Source organism: Podarcis cretensis (assembly GCF_951804945.1).
Source record: "Podarcis cretensis genome assembly, chromosome: 6".
NCBI classification, from domain to species: Eukaryota; Metazoa; Chordata; class Lepidosauria; order Squamata; family Lacertidae; genus Podarcis; species Podarcis cretensis.
Genome location: NC_137175.1, coordinates 56,202,406 through 56,220,383, shown reverse-complemented (window position 1 = coordinate 56,220,383; position 17,978 = coordinate 56,202,406). Strand labels below are relative to the sequence as shown.

Here is a 17,978-nt window from a genome sequence, read left to right as displayed (position 1 = left end):
GATCATTTGCTCTTGACTGTATCTGAACTCTGTCCATAGTCACATCTTCCTTAAGGCAGATGGTGGCCCAGGAATTCCTCGGGAGACTACACAATTTGAGAGGAGCAAGAGGATTCCTGGAGAGAATGAACTATAAAAATATTACTGGCCAGGAAATTATAACTACTTGGGGTGGGGGAGACAGGATTTAACAACTGCTTAGGAAGTCTATCAGGTTGTGACAGGGGTGGGAATATAAGGGGTGGAGCTGAATCAGAACATTGGTTTGTTTAGCTTATTCTGAGTGAGGGCATGACAACTTGCACAACTTGTGATCTACCAAACTGAACGCAGCTGATCTGCAATGTACTTTAGTCTGCATTTGGTGAAAGTTAGTACTGATACCTCACAACGGATTACTGTGCTGTTTATTTTTGTTGTTTGATACTATTTTATTTAACTCGTTGATTTTAATAGGATTTTGTATAGTTTTAATACACTGGAAACCATTTTGGTATTTTCCTATAAATGAAAAGTGGTGTGGTAGGTATACATTCTCTCTCTCTCTCTCTCTCTCTCTCTCTCTCTCGTTATAGTCTGCCTCTCAAACCCATGCTGCATCTTTCCTTGTTAATGGGCACAATCAGAAGTATAATTGTGCTTGGTCAATATGTAGCTCTTCAGATTGCTTACTTGGCAGGTGCCCAGGATCTAAGCAGGGAATGGAAGCTGAGGCTGGGGAAATCTATGGGCCTTGAGGGATTGGAGATGACAGTGTTACTTCTCCTCCAGTCAATTATTTTCCTCCAGCCGCTTCTAATACCCCATTTTTATAATAAATTATGGATTACTTACATAAAAGCTTTTTAGAAAAAAACAGTGCTGTTGTACCAGGATTTTATTGTATAAAATTCTAATCTGCCATAACTCATGGGGCAAGCATCCCTCAGCAGGTTCTTTCTCTCTTCTTAGCAACGCAATGCATTTAGTGTGGGGGAACCAACACACCTGAGGACAAAAACAACACCTAGAACCCATTGGTAGAGATGGTTACAGTGCTTTAACATTTGCAGCTGGATCTTAATCAAAACTAAATAATGCTGAAGTCTTACATACCAATACCTGTATGATCTATGAGGTGCATAGGTATCTTCAGGAATTTTTCCAGGGGTGAGCAAAGTGAAAACCTGGGGGGGGGGGGTGTTTCCCAGGGATGCGCAGGGTAGTTTTCATGGCCGGGAAGCTTCAGTCCCAGAAGCCAAATGTGCCCCTTCAGGCCTCTACTTTTGCCTTTGGCTACACTCACCATTGGCATTCAGGTCCCATAAACTTGCCCACATGAAAATGTGGCCCTCAGAGGACTAAACCCCCTTGGTTTAATCCTCTGACTTTTTCATTATTGCCTCTTCCTCATTTTGCTCGTCTCCTCTTTCCCCAATAACTCTACTCTGACTAACCTTGCAGATCACCCCATGTAATTTCTCCATTTGCCCTTTGCCCATTCTAGTTTGAATATCATGAATACTGCTGTCTATTCCCCTCTTCACCTTTAAAGGTGTCTAGAGTAATATTTTAACCTACTGCAGTCCTGATAAGCACCTAATAATTTTGTTCGGGGCTATAAAATAGGTTTTGCCAAGTTCCCATTTGCTTCTTAATTCATTGGAACTGTGTTGAGTAGAACTTTCAGCTGAATTCCAGCTATCCATTGCATACAGAAGCACTACATTTATGTAAGTGATTAAGATGCAATATCAGTTGTTGTTGTTGTTGTTGTTGTTGTTGTTGTTGTTGTTGTTGTTTTAAAAAAATCTAAACTGGCACTATTACTGAGATGCCTGAATGCAACTAATGTTCCTAAAAAACGCCAAACTCCCTCAGATAAAAGATGCAGCACCTTAAATTAGGCTGAAAAATCCTGACCTCTGCAAACCTTGTTTTCATCCCCCTCATCACATACATTGATGCTATATGAATAATATCACTAGATCTCATTCAGATGCAACGTATGGTGCTGTGGACTGAAACAGCTCTCTGATTGTAATTAATCCCCAGAACAATTCCTTGCTCCCAATAAATATTAGCAGACATCAGAGATAAACGAGGAGGAGAGATAACATGAATGTTGTGAAGGAGAGAACAGTAATGCTGGTAGGTTCTCCCCCATTTTAATTTTGACCTTCCCTTGAAAAATAAAGTTTCCTTAGTCCCCCTTCCCTTTGGCCCCTATTTGCAGCCAGAGAATTACCAGAGCTTCTGCCTCTTTGAGTTATTTTCTTCTCACTGATAAAACCTTAAATCTTTTTAAAAGACTGTTTGTTTTAATTGAAAAATTTCAATCAATCTACAACCCCCCCCATCCTAAATAGCCCCACATGCCATAAATAATCCGTAGTGAGGCTTTCTGCAGTAAAGAAATAAATAATTCTGAATCTGCTGTATCCTACTTGATCTCCAAGCTTTAAATCACTGTGGTTTGCACTGAGCTCAGCCAAAATACTAAACACACTGGAGCATGACTATTACTTAGGGACTGCAAGTCTTTTTTTAAAGGTACAGCATCAGAGGCTGTCAACCTTTCCCTCAGGGGAGCTCTATCATGATAGAGCCTGCTGGTTCTGTGCAAGCAAATTGACTTCCACGCCACTTCATCTGCTCTTAACGTTAGGGGCGAAGAAAATGCTTTAGACATAAGAACAGGTGGGCTGTAGAGCAAATACCTCAGGGAAGTTGCAGAACAGCCTTCCCAAAAGGTATCTAAGAAGAGAATGGATGGCTGTTAATCAGGTATTGTACAGTATAAGGCTGGGAATCCTGATTTGGCAGGGGGTCAAATGGGATAAGTTATGGGAGCTCTTCCCTTGTTGTGATTGCATGACAGCAATATCCAACATCCAACGAGAAGACTGAAAACCTTTCTACTTAATTCAGCCCAGGTCCTCGGACATCAGATTTCCTTACTCTTTTCCAATAAATCTGGTCTATTTCAATTTGGCGTGCCAAGTAGCCTTTACTAAGGTAATTCCTCTCATTTCTCTGTGGTGCATTGTACCAGGCAAGACATTTGAACATTGCCCTTGGTTTGCATGGATTGTTCGTATTTGTTTCTTCTGTGTTCAGAGTCTGGTTGCATGAGGCCGCACCCAAACTGACATGTGCAATATGAGTTCTGCTTAAGGTAATATCAAAGTCCCTCATCCTTTCAGTGCAAGGATTTCCACGTGCACATTATGGCTCCCCCTCCCCCACTGCATGTGACCTGCATTCTCTCTATATCTGTTCTGGAGCACTGGAGAAAACCCCATAACAGATTTAGGGGATGGATGGGGAGAGGAGACGGAATGGGGAGGGGGAGTCCCCTAGTGCAAGTGGAAATCCTTGCGCTGACCGGAGGCTTACTTAATGCCTCACTGGATATAAGCCCAAGTATGCCATTTCCATGATTTCCACTGCACGTCTTGGATCAGATTACCACTGACCAGGTTGTGGTAGCTAATTTTAGTCGCTTAGTGGACATGCTCACCTGAAAGTAAATCCTATTAAATTCAATGAGTCGGTCTTCTAAACAGGTACAGTATGTATAGGAATGTGCTGTAAAGGGATCCATTTCTGATTCAGCTTGTAGACAGGTAGTTGGAAAGCAGTCTGTGCCATCATCTTGACAGAACATAATTTTTAAGTACAATTTATAACCCTTTAAAATACATTGTGGGAACAGCTTATATTCTTTTAGAAAGAATCTGTATTAAATCACTGGGCAGTGAATTGTATCTCCTTTCACATAGATATAGAGCTATTGATGCTGGCAGTGCTTTTTCTGGGGGGTACTCAAAGGTACACAGTGCTGGCACCTTCATACCCCCCCCCCCCAGGCCATAGTTGCATGAAAGAGAGAAAATTCTCTTCTTGATAAACACCGCAATTTCTGTAATGGAAAACTGACTTTCTAGCAAAGTTGGCATACTCAGCAGAGCTGTATCTTGTTGTTGGCTTTTTCCTCTGTATGCATCTCCCTCCCTCTTCCTCCTCTTTTTTCATAATTTAACTGCTTGCATAAAACAAAGAAGCACACAGGTCTGTCAAATGATACCTCCAGTCTAGAAGGTCATAGTTCTTAATCCTCTTAGGGGGATAGACTTGGATGAGTTCCATAACTAATAACCCAGCCAATAGCATTTCAGGCTGATGGAGGTGCTGTCCTCTAGAAGAGACATAAAAGTTAAGATCCAATCCGTTTGATGGAGACCCCCAAAGGACTTATCAAATATTGAACGGCGCTGCTAACTGGCTTTGCCCTTGTCAAATCCTTATCGCGGCAGAAGCCTCACTCACTGTGGCATAGAAATGACACAACAGATCTTATTAAAATGAGATTGTGGCTTTGAAAGGAGTCTTATTATTTCCAATAATTGCCACTGCTTTGCAAAACGGAGGGTGGAAAGTCAACCCACAATCTTGAAAGCAAAATGACCCCACATTTTAAGAAGTAAAACAAGCGCAAGGATGGATCATAGTGCGACTGGTCTCTGCAGTGGCAACATTATTAAATGATCAGTGAGCTATTAAAGCTACAGTGCTTAGTATCTCCCCTAAAGACTCATAGCGCTAACAGGTTTCCAAATTGAGGTTTTTATTGCTGGAAGAAGGCTCTGTGTGCAGTTCTTGAAGCTGCGATTACAGGGAATGGTTGTGAGCAGACTGACACTAAACAGGAGCAACAAATCTTCTTGAGTAAAAACTGGCAATGGATGACTCCCCAAAGTGTTTCAATATGACAGCAAAGAGGACTATAGAAGTGGAAAGGATACTGCATAATAAGAAACTGAAACTAATCAGAAATATGGTGTTTTACTTGGATTTAAATAAAGAGCAAGGTTTTACGCGCCTTTATCTGACCAGTTGGGATGGGTAAAAATGGGTAATTGATAGCGTTACAGGAAATTTCACCCACCATTAACTTCAAATGATATCCTTTCCTAGGGGGCTAAGGTTTCTTATACTCCTTCCAAAGGTATTGAAATGTAGCCACTAGCAGAGGAGAAACTGCTGCCACTTCTGTTTTTCCAAGAGCTGGTCTTTCACCATGTCTTCTGGGCCAGAAAAGAGGAAGGAATACTAATCCAATAGCCATCACGAGGATGGTAATGACAGCAGGAACCAATGTTCTGGGGAACACCTCTGGAAAATTGAAATCCAGGAAAGCAGCCATTGTTAGTTCCATTGAAGTAAGCACTGCATTGGGTCAAGTAAGGTTTTTTTTCTCTCTCTCTCCTGTGGCATAATTTCATAGATTGCAAATGCAGGATAGTGTAAGAGGAAAAACTGAAAAGTCAAGCAAAAGAAAGAAAAAGGAACCGGTTGAAGACATTACTGCGATTATAGTGGACAAAGAGTCCCTGTACAGTAGATTTTAAGAACCAGCCTGCCTTTTTCAGCACCCTTATTTCATTTGCTCAATCAGCTCTAATCAGCTCAACTGATTAGAGGACAGAGACACGTGGAGCGCATCTGAAGTTGAGATAAGAGAATCATTACAATAGTAAAGGTGCAAGGCCTTTATCTCCTTTGCATGTGAGAGATGCAATTGTCTGCAAAGAGTGACTGAGAAACATCCCAAGATCAAGTTTTTTCAGACTACCAATGCAGCTTTCTGCAGGAGATCTATGAAGTACTAAATACCTGGAGCCAATGATAGATGAAACAATTGACATCTCATATGCACCTACATCAAATGTAGTTAAGCTGAAATCCGGAGAAAGAATAAATGAAACAGGTGCTGCACAGTGTATCTGCAGGACTTTAGAAAAGGTTTTGGTCACTGAGACTTGTGCTACATTAAGAAGCAGAGTAATAATAATAATAAATACATTCTGAATGATATCATAAATGTTTTCTTTCTTTTTAAAAAACTTTCCCATCAGCCCCAGCAAGCATATTCAAGGATGATGGAAAATCTGGAGGGCCACAGGTTCTCTACCCCTGCCTAGATCTTGGGTTAGGTCCCTCATGACAAACAGTAGTTGGTTCTGAGCTGACATCAAACATTACTTGAAGTGATTAGTGTCCTTGTTTTAAATGAAAACTCAGTTATTTCCAAAAGTGTGAAGTCTTGTTCTTACAGATTTCCATGATGTGATTCCCCCACCTACAGTCAGAAGTGGTACAATCCAGACTCAGGTTTACCCCCCTTATGAGAAATAGCTTGATTCAAGGTGAAACCTGGCACATTCGTGCTAATAAAAGTTGGTTCTGAATATACTGTATATATAAAAATGTATTTCTACTACTTTGTCTCCCTTTGCCCCAGTTGAATAATAATCCTGCATGGGCTTCAGGGTCATTTCTACAATTAGACTGTAGCTCATTTACAAACCTCTTGGATTAGTTTCTCTGTATAATACTTCCAGCTTTCAGCCACAGAGCTAAGACTTTACATGATTTCACATTAGTCATCTTCTCCATTTGAAGAAAAAATAATGAGCAGAGATATTTCCCCCCACAGAGTGTGAACTCTGCATCTTAAATTCATTTGTTTTGATATCCCTAATGTGAGTAGGCGGGTAATAACAAATGCTTCATTTAGAAGTTGGCATCTTTACATAAGATGCCTGGAAACCCTGAAATGTTATACTTCTGGAATTTCCCACTACTGGAAATTGCATCAGGTAATTACTGATAACTGCATTTGTACAAGACACAAATAGATTTAAGTTTCAGAATGGACGAAAAGCTAATAATATAATGTATGTGTGCACAAAATGGAAGTGCATACAAATCATGGACAATCATTGGTGTTTGCTGGAGGGACAAGGTGTTTGGTTCAGTAGGTTATGTAAAGGTGATACATAATCAAGCTGTACGTAACATTCCCTTTCAGGAGTTGAGAATCCTCTTCAGAGTAGCCAAGTGACATGAGTGTGCGTGAGGTAATCCAAGTGGGAGCATACGTTACAATTTTAACAACATATTATTTGGTTTGAACAAAAGTGATACCCAATTATGACACTTGTAAACCTGTTAATAAATATTAAGGTCAGATCTATTGGAGTATTAATCTCAAATTTACTTATGCATCATATCACTGTAATTTACCTTTGCAGCTGGTTTGGATTTTAAAAAAACTTTTTAAAGCAATTCTCCTTAATTAGACACTCAGATATGAAACTAGGAAGGAATGTGGCCAGAACCTTTTTGGATTACTACAGGCTAAACAGCATCACAGAGAGGCCACTGGCACCAATCTCAAGTACATGGTAGGTTTCAAAATGCATCTGGCTTTTTTGAAAAAGAATTCTTTACCTTTTTTAATGTAATTACGGTAAACGTGGTCAGTTGTGTACCTAGCAAAACCATCCTGATTTAGCATGAAATCTCCACAATGTGGTATCTATGTTCCTGAATGGCAGTGATACAGTGGTGTGTGTGTGATGGAATCGTTGATGAGCTTGCTTTCCACAATTATTTTTTTTAAATGTTGCTAGTACATTATTAAAAACTCAGTTTTACTCCCTGGGTAACAGCTTCTTCAGGAAGAGCTCCTTAAAAACCTCCAGGGATACATGCACTTGCTTAGCTACCTGCCTCCCTAATAACAAATTACTTTCCCAAGCTTTCTGAGTTCAGTAAAAGGTAAAAGGACCCCTGACCATTAGGTCCAGTCACGGATGACTCTGGAGTTGTGGCACTCATCTCACTTTATTGGCCAAGGGAGCCGGCGTACAGCTTCCGGGTCATGTGGCCAGCATGGCTAAGCTGCTTCTGGCAAACCAGAGCAGCGCACGGAAACACTGTTTACCTTCCCGCCGCAGCGGTACCTATTTATCTACTTGCACTTTGATGTGCTTTCAAACTGCTAGGTTGGCAAGAGCAGGGACCGAGCAACGGGAGCTCACCCCATCGCGGGGATTCGAACCGCCGACCTTCTGATCGGCAAGCCTAGTATGTGTATTTAAATGACATAACTGAGAGGGTGAAGGCTATGCTCTCACACAAGTACTAATGATTGGGAAGTGGTAGGCCAGGGGTGGGCAACCTGTAGCCCAAGAGCTGCAATTGGAACTCAGCCAGCTTGGTCCTTTTTCACGCATGGTCAGGGATGATGTTCTCTAGTAACATATGGAGTGCCGCAAGTTCTCCACCCCTGAAGGCATGTAGACAAATAATAATGAAGGTATCTCGCTTGAAATAAGTAGATCTGGATCTGGAAACCCCACCTATACCACCATGAGCTCAGTGACGGAAGAAATGCAAAATATAAACATACAAATAAATAATAAGTGTTTCTTTGCTGCTACAATTTATGCCCTTCTTCTCTGTAAGCTGATATCCGAGGAAGCTTGCCATAAAACTATAAAACAGTACAAAAACATATCTTTCAAGAAAAAACTGCAACAGACAGAAACAGTGACATAAGGTCACAATTCCTTACAAATTTTCTGGAATGATGTAAGCTTGACTGCCTACCTAAAAGAGGGCTGTCATGGGGCAGGAATGCCACTCTTGGGGCACTGTTCCACAGTCTAGGCACCATATAAAAAGATCTTGTCTCTTGTGCACCCTCACCACAACTCTGAAGACAGAAGGGGCTACACCACTGAGAGGGATTCACAGACAAACTCATATGGAATGAGGGTGATTATTGAGACTGATGAAACAAAACCACCAGAGTGTGAGAATGGGGGGTGGATTATTGAATCTCCAGCTTTTGTGCATTTTCACGATGCCGCTATCGTTTCTTTCACTGAACCTGCACTCGGGCTGCGACACCTCTGCACCTTTTACTTTGCCCCACCTCGCAGCCAAGAGTGATCACAAATGCACTGTGAAGCAGCAGAATTTGACAAAACAAAATACACTTCTCTCAGCTACACAATCTCTGATGTGTTTGTATTAGATGCAGCTCATAGTCCATCCATATACAGTCAGCGACTACAGAAATACTGAGCAAATCATATTTCCCCTGTAAACAGATAATTCTGAAATCTTTCAGTGATTATATCAGCTGTATTTCTTACGCTAGAATCGGCAAGATAAGATCAGAGCATGTCCCTCTTTCTATTTTAGCTTCTGGCACAGTGCTTCGAGAAGGGCCTGGGCCTTGGTAAATCTTTGAGCCTGAGCACCATGCCTGTGCTGTTAAGACACCACAGCAGGTAGAAAAATAGCCTGCCTGTGAAACGCTTCAGTTAATTGGAAAACAGGCTTTCTGAACCATTTAGTAAATCCAATTTAATTAAATGTCATCACAGACTGAGAGTATTTTCATAAAATACACATTCTTCTACTTCTGATGATAAGGAAGTGACTCGAGTATTAAGGTTTACATTTCAGCAGCATAAGATGCCACACATATTTTTTTTAAGAAGCTATTTGTGTGAGGTAGAAAGGGGAAAGTCTATTGCTTGAGTGTCATAATTTTGTCATTTTGCCCCTAGTCAATACGAAGTGATACCAGCGTGTGAGATCAAGGGAAGTATTTGGGCTTTGGGGGAACCTTCCTTCAGATTCCATAACCTGGATCTGAAACCCATTCCCCAAATCACAAGTGCCATGTCCTGTGAAAGACTTCTGTGCATTCCTCTAAGACCATCATGAGTGCCTTTTTAACAATATCTGTGATATCACTGAGGATTAGGCACAATCCTGTGACCCATCTCCATCGCTACAGTTTATAACAGTGAGTGAGTGCTGACTTGATTTATCACACAAGTTCTCATGCAGGCTTTTAAAAACAAAGAAGGGCAAGATTGCCTCTCCATCAAGAGCAATGCTGTATCATTTCAGGGATTTTAAAAAAAACCTGTTCATTGTAAGATATGCACTGCACCCTCACATTACCAACAGAGCTATCCTCAGGTCCATTACCATTCTTTGTTCCTAAGCATTTCCTCTGTTGAAAGGTTATCCCTCTATCCCTCTATTACATTTATAAAATTTACATTGCATTTTTTTAAGATTACATTTGTACAGCAATTGCACTGCTCTTGCAGGAGTGAGGCCCGTGCCATTCAGCATGATGAGAAAAGCAGTTCCAATTGATCTAACACACACACACACACACACACACACTCTCTCTACAAGCCTATAGGAAACTGCCTCACACACATGGCACTGTCCCCTCACCCTATTCAAAGCAAGTGTTGCTATCTGAGATGCTCTCTTGCATTGCATTATCCCACCCCTCCAGAACAGATTATCAGAAACCTTTGGGGCTGCAGGGGGAAGAGGTAATTGTCAGATACTTTCCCTTCACCCCCATTAGCAGATTCTCCAGTTACAACACTACTAGGACCACCATTTGGATTGCACCCATAGCCTCTGCTGTCTGCTATCTTTGCATTTTCATATACTGTCCACTGACATCCACTTGAAAGCCCACATCACACTCCCATAGGTCAATGTAATTTGGGGCAGGGGAGAGATGCTGGAATCCCAAACAACTTAAGTCTGATTTTGTCGAGCAGTAAATTGCATGAGGAATGGAATAGCTATTACCGTTTAAAGGCAAATTATATGTTTTGCCTCAGAAATTAATTTTTGTTTCCCCCCTTGTCTATTGATAATTATAATCTGTCAGTTTTACTCCTACATGCGTCTGCACATTTTAATTGCAGATCTCAATGCTTGTAGCTGCTGCTGGAGGCAGAAAAATAAAACCCTTTCAGTTTTAAACTGTGACACATTTGCGTGGGCTCGGTGAAAGGGATCCATTTACAGAAATCAGAGAGATTTGCATTGCTTGGACAGCCTCAAGCAGAGGGCTCACCAAAATACCCTATTACAACAATTACCCTGTCAAGGGCTTTAGAAATCAAAATGCCGTCTGGAACAATGCAGCCCCATATTTTGTGCACAGGCTGCATGGATGCAGATGCAGCAAACACACAAATTGAGGCTGTGCCTTTCGGCAGAGGCACAAGAGAAGGAAAAGTTGGGCAGTTAACATCTTCATCTCAGCAGGAGGAGCACCAGGAACTGTTCCGACCCTCTATGTAATGACAATGCCTTATCCTGCTCTCTCTTTGAGATGAATAATCTTTGGCTGACAGGCAATGAAATCTCTGCTTTGCACTGTACGGTTAAAGTCCCAGGTGTTTCAGTTTAGCAGGGATAACCCACATGTTCTGATCTCTTCCCCAAGAAAATTTCCACCTACCCATCAACTCGATTTTAAATAAGTCACTGTGTTTTCCTCTCTTCTTTCCTACTCTGCATGCCTATGTTATCTGATGCTGTGAGTTCATACATAATAAAGGAGCAACCTTTTAGAAAGTGTGTTTCATATGTTTATCTTAACCCATAAGGCTTATGGTGCTACCAAGAAATATCACCTCACTAGTCATATCACTTTAAGTTCTTACTGTGGCAAGCAAAGAAACTGGTACAAAATATTGGTACAAGGCCAATGAGGGGTGTGGTCTAGGAGAGAGTCTCAGATTCTAAATACAGAGGCCTGGAGGGCCGTTCCCTGCTCCTCTTCAGGATGGAATCAATATAAACTGGGAGGATTTCATTTGCAATATTACAGAAGTTAAAGCTGCCCTTTGGGAATCTAAGGCAGGGTTAGCGGACTAGGTGCATCCTTTACGGGTGTTGATTTGCTTCTAGCTTGCTGTGGTATTCCATTTGCAAATAAGACAAGTATTACAAAGACACCACAAGTCTTCTGTGTTGTGTTGTGCTGTGTTGTGTTGTCTTGTTAAAAGAAAACTGAGTGCTATCCCTGTAACAAGAGACAGAAGGAATAAATTGTATAGCTAGAATAGCTTTCTCTCTGTGTTTGTTCAGTGCCTGAATAGGACTCATTTTGAGCTTTTTAAACAAATTATATCTTTCTTTGGGATTTTCCTGGCAGCAAACAATTGTGCTCTGAGATTCTTCCCAAGTATTTTCATAGGATCATTCCACATATGCAGCACTGTCAACACTGGAATGTATTTTACTAGTATATCTTGTTGTCTTCACTTGTTGGCAGGAAGGACAAAGCATCTTCCAATAGATGTTCCTACCATCGGGCTCAAGGGAATAACCAACCTTCCACTAAGACCGAGAAGAGAACTCAGGCAACTCTTAAGGAACCCACGCACTCATCATAAAGCACTAAAGCGATAAACCCTTCAAAGAAGCTGGGACAACAAAACTGGATTCAAAATGGCTTCCCTTTCTCTTTCCAGCCAATCATTTTTGAAAGGGGGGGGGAGAGAGATGCTACTTTACTTGCAAATGCTACTGTTGATTTTGTTATTGGTTGATTAATCACTAGCCTTTTCCCTCAAAAGCAAACCAACAGATTACTTCCTGCCATATTAAGAGCTTTTCAAAGCACTCAGCAAACCGAAGAAAGCTTTCCATGATGCTGGGTAATTTCTACATTTATTGCATAAGACATATATCATTTGCAAGTGTTAAAGGGGTTAATTCACATGGATACAGGTCCTGGCAATATTCCCTAGGACACTGTGATGTGTCATCTTTAATATCTAAAGAGTGGATGATATCCAAGTTTGTGTGGACAGGAGTAAATGAATCCCTCCCCTCCTTTCCTGTTCCTTTCAGTACCAGCACCATGCCCCTTCGATCTGTTCTGGAGCATCCCTGAAACCTCCAGAAAAGATTGAGGAATCAGGTGCAAAATTTTCAGGGGGAACAGGGGAAAGAGAAATCCTTGTAGGAAAAGGGAAACTCCTGTAATACTTCTACTGAATGCCAATGCATCTACTCTTGGCTCCTCTAGAATATATGCAAAGTAATGACTCGCAAAGACAGCTTGATAATCAAAATGACCTCTTACCAGTATGGATTAAAAAGCAGGCAGAGGGAGCCTTGTGCATGAAACTACTGATACTGTGTTTGAGTTTTGTAAGGTTTCAGTTGAATATTTTCAAAGTTGGTTGATATGTGTGTGTCCATTCAACATGTTGATGGAATCAAAATACTTGCAAAGTTTGCTGCTGCTGCTTTCTGAATGGAGTATGTTATGTTTTATGTTTTATGTTATGTTATGTTATGTTATGTTATGTTATGTTATGTTATGTTGTTATGTTATGTTACTTATGTTATGCTATGTTATGCTATGTCATGTCAGTCTTCAATTTGGTGCCCTACAAATGTTTTGGATTAAAACAATTGTACTGTCTCAAGCTGATGGGAGTTGCAATACAAAGCATTTGGAAGACATCAGGTTGAGGAAATCTGTGTTATGTTATATACAAGACCAGGTGAAATCTGGTCACTTGCTCTTGGAGCACTTAATAAAGAGTTAAATGCAACTGTTGCTTTTATTTTTTTATTTTGGTCCATGCTCATGTTTCTTCACTGACAGGCTTACTTAGTTACCAAAGGCAAATAAGAGCTTTACTGCTGCTGCTTTTCACTTGGTTAGATGAGATTTATTCAATGTATGTATGACTTCACATGAAAGCAGTCCCGAAATAATTTACAGAGAATATCCATAATATACAATAAAAAATCCACTAAAGCCAAACAAATATGCTACAAGTGTTCACCCAAAAAATCACCCAGCAGCGTAAAATAACTTCCCAGCCACATTAAGGATGAACACCAGAAGAAGTGGCCAAACCATCAATGCTGTCCAAATGCCCAAGAAAATAAAACTGGGTTTTCCAGGTGCCAGGAGGACAACACCGTCGATGTCAGGTGAGTCTCCTTGGGGAGGGAATTCCAGAATCAAGGGGCCACCACAGAGAAGGCCTGTTCTCTCATTGTCACTCTCTGCACATCTCTTCGGAGGTGGACACAGAGAAGGGCCTCAGATGTTGATCTCAAGGTCCAGGTTGGTTCATATGGGGGAAAGGGATCCTAAGGGTCTAATTATAGGTCAGACCCCACACCATAACCTCAGCTAAATTGTACACAGAAGCCATGTTGTGTAATGTCTTCTTATCTGCTTCATTAACCCACCTTTGTTATTCTTTCTTAATATATTTAGAATCACTTAATGCCAGCTTTAATTTACCATAGCCATGTCTGCTCTGTTGAAAAACCAGCTCCATCAGGCTCTTCCCTCAATTGTCATTTGCAGTCATTCCTACAGGCTAGCAAGAGTAGTAGTCCCTCAGGGCCTCTGAGCCAGCTCTTCTCTTTCAACGCTGTGTCTTTTAGATTATTAACCTGAGGTAGAATCTGAGTCTTGCAAGCCACTTTGGAAACTCTTGGTGTGCAAGAGCAGTATAAAAAGGCTTTAAATAAATAAAATTGTATTTTTTCTTCTTCCCTTGTATCTTCTACCCTAACTTGTTTGCGTGTAACCACCATCCCTCCTCATTACAGGCTGGGTGCCATTTTTCAGTTTTCTTCTCCTTCACACCTTCAAAATTCTTCTTTTAATCAATTGAAATGCTCCCACCTCTTCTAACTTCTTCTTTACATCAAGGGAACAGCACAGATTGAGATCTGTGGGAACTACTGTACTACATCTCCACTCCACAGAACTTTATTTCCTTCCCCCAACTGTTTTTGCAGTCCTCTTCGCAAATGTTTCTACTAACATTTTGCCTTGAAAATATACTATACAGAATCTGCTTCTTGCTCTGAGTGTGGATTCCTGAGAAATATTGAAAGTTGGCTTTCATTATTATTATTTTTTCAAAAATTGTTTCTAGTCCTCATCAGTGTTAAAAGTTGCAGGTGATCATATAGCATCTACTGGAAAAGTAAAAGAAGCGTAGGACAGGAAATTCATTGCTTAGAGAGAATGACTTCTATATGCACAGTTCTTTACCATGGCTCTGTGCTGTTTGCTCCAGACTTTATCCATGTTCAGAGACCTAGACTTTTTTTTTTTTTAATAACAGTAATGGCAAAAGATGCTGAACTTCCAACAAAGCCCAAATAGTCAATTCAAAATAAGTGATGCAAAATAAGCAAGGTTATGCTATATAGCAGCATAATTTGTTAAATTGCATAGGGGTCAATAGCACTGGTAAACTCAGGACTCAATTTGAACCAACCCTTGGCCCTGGAAGGAACTTCCTGTTTGTAGTAGCATGCCATGACGCCTATCCAAACTTTCAAAGTGCCTCTGGATATAGGCAGAGCTGCTAGATTTAATTTCAGACAACAGCTCTGAGTCCTGGAATTAGTTTTCAATACTACTGCTGAACATGTGTTGTGAAGCAAAAAAAAAAAAAAAAAAAAAGACTCTCTGAACATGTGCAGGACTACTTTCCCTCATTACTGAATGAATTCATGGGTCACCTTGCAACGAAAGCAGATCCCTGGACTGTCAGCAACTGCATTATAGGCAAAAGCATGATTTCCTGAACGAGTATGCAGTTCCCTTTACATCTTCTGATCGACAAGCTCTGCAGGAAGTTTCAACTCTTTACAGGCAACGTAGGTAAGCCCATTATTTCATTTTTCCTTGATACATGTATTGAGTTGTTTCCCAGCATATGCCACTAGAACTTGAAACTCACTGTCAGAAATAGTAACACTGTGCGCATGTGAAAACAACTGTATTTAAGTGTAATACAGGCCATATGGTGGGGAATTTTATGGAAATGTAGCTTCAAAGCAGGGCTGTAGTTGAGGGGGTTGCTTAGCTCAATTTCCCTTTCCAATCGATTGCTCCCTCCTTTCTTTCTGAAGTCCCTTGGCTCTTCTTGCTCTGAGTACCTTTGGGTCCTCACTTCTGCCCCTGCTCTCCTCTGCACCCTTCCCTCATTCCCATTTCTCCCTTGTATCCTGTGCCTTCAGTCATGCTATCGCACAACTTCTGAGCTTTATCACGGTCTGTTTCTTGGTTGTTAAAGCAGCTCACCATTTGCAGTGAAGACTGGAGATCACTCATAGCAAAACCGTCCAAAAATGCAAAAAGGAACTTTGCTGTCTACCAACTGGCATTAATTTGCAGTGTGGACTAGCTTCTTATTTAAATGGGACATTTCCAGGTGGAAGATCACAAGTCCCTCAAAATCAATATTCTTCCATTCATCTCTTTCGGCTTCCTGGTGGTACTTCTCCCATGCTTGCTGGTGAAAGATCTCACAAAAAGGAAAGCTGATTAAGGTGCTCTGACATGTACGTGTGCGGCACTGTGTTACAAAGGCCTGACTGGCCACAACTAGAAGATGGACATTGAGTTCCCAGGCTGTGGAACACTGTTCCAGAAGAGATTCTGCAAACAGACTCGCTTTTGACTTTCAGGTATCTCTTGAACACTTTTTCATGCCAACAGGCCTTGGCAGCTTTTAAATTCACAACTTGCTTTCATGATTATTTATATTGTTTTTAATTGTGTGCTTGTGTTTTTAATTGTGTTGTACATTGCTCTGATATTTTATGAGATAGGTAAAGGTAAAGGGACCCCTGACCATTAGGTCCAGTCATGGCCGACTCTGGGGTTGCAGCGCTCATCTCGCTTTATTGGCTGAGGGAGCCGGCGTACAGCTTCCGGGTCATGTGGCCAGCATGACTAAGCAGCTTCTGGCAAACCAGAGCAGCGCATGGAAACGCCGTTTACCTTCCCGCCGGAGTGGTACCTATTTATCTACTTGCACTTGACGTGCTTTCGAACTGCTAGGTTGGCAGGAGCAGGGACTGAGCAACGGGAGCTCACCCCATCACGGGGATTCAAACCGCCGACCTTCCGATCGGCAAGTCCTAGGCTCTGTGGTTTAACCCACAGCGCCACCCGTGTCCCATTTTGTGAGATGGTGGTACAGAAATACACATTTTCTCTTAGGTACTGTTATGAGTTGGGGGTGGGCTTAATCTGGAAGGAACCCTGGTTCCCTTTTCTGAGCCTGCAATCCTCTATCTGTGAGTGTAAAATATACAAAGGGAACTTTGCCAAATCAGTTCCTTTGTCAAGGTAATGGCTTTGGCTGGCTAGCTAAGGACCTGGATTTTGCATAACCAAATAAGTTGCTCTGTGCCATAGAACTAATGGGTGGGCCTTTCCTCACCCCACCCCACCCCACCCAACCCAACCTAGCTGCTACATAGGGGAACAAAAGGCAGAGTGTTAGGGGTTATATTTGGGCAGTAAAATGAGGTACCTAGCAAGGCTGTGGAATCTTCACCAATAAAGAGTTTCTAAGAAAAAGCAAGAGACATTTTAGGAACAGTATAGGGGGTAAATAAATAAGCATCGGAGGTCCCTCTTAATTTTACAACTCGATTGTTCCACTGGTGTTATTATTGATGAAGGGGTTAAGCAAACCCTGAACCACTAAAGATGACCTTTCACCATATATATATATTTAAAAAAAGAATAAAATTATTTTGTTTTCTGCGCATTCTGCTCTTCTGACAAAAAAATCCTACCATAACCCCCAAACACAGATAGTCTTAGGTTGAATTGGACTCTCTCTGATGGTGGAATTAGGCACTTTTCAGTGACAGGGTGGGGTGGGTTTCATTTAAAATTATTCTTTTTGTCCTGTCACACCATCAAGCACCTTTACCGCCAAGCTGCAAACCTGTTACAGAAACACAAAATGAGTTGACTCTTTTGCTAGGGGAACATTAATGCAATCTCAGGTTGTGTCCATTACGGCTCCGACAATATTGTATATGGAATTCCCGGGAGAAGGTTCTGCAGACAGAAAAGGAATCTTTCTATAACCATTTTATGAAATTTACTGGTGTGGATAAAATGAACAGTTTCAAATTGCCAGTCTGGCTATCTCTAAAAGACAGGTGAAGTCTTCTGGCTATCACTGCTCCATACTATTACAAATGGAAAAGCCCTGAAGTAATTGAATAGTTCATCTGCTGGAAACCACTGTGAACTGCTATAACCTAAAAAGAAACAATATATATACAGCTGCAAGTTCAGAAATAAAAAAGCATGCCTGCTGCCTTACCTGGAGATAGTGCAAACACAACATTGTTCAGAGATCGTTTTCTCTCACTCACTCGCTCCACATGTAATGGGAAACTATGGCTTTCTACTATGTGAGCAAGCTGCTGCAAATCTACTGTTCATTAATGAGAACAAGCCAGGATTAAACCATGTTTTCAGGACCTGACTT

At 41.2% G+C, this 17,978-nt stretch overlaps 1 protein-coding gene across 1 annotated transcript in view; it reads left to right on the top strand.

The window, feature by feature from the left end:
- BEND5 (BEN domain containing 5) overlaps window positions 1-13,247 on the top strand; it is a 734,690-nt gene extending 721,443 nt beyond the window's left edge. Inside the window, exons 12-14 of the mRNA XM_079980403.1 lie at window positions 7,136-7,232; window positions 11,954-12,991; window positions 13,064-13,247. Of these exons, the coding sequence (XP_079836529.1) occupies window positions 7,136-7,232; window positions 11,954-12,074 (218 nt within the window). The 3' untranslated portion in view covers window positions 12,075-12,991; window positions 13,064-13,247. The remainder of the gene's footprint in view (window positions 1-7,135; window positions 7,233-11,953; window positions 12,992-13,063) is intronic.
- Window positions 13,248-17,978: the final 4,731 nt, after the last annotated feature.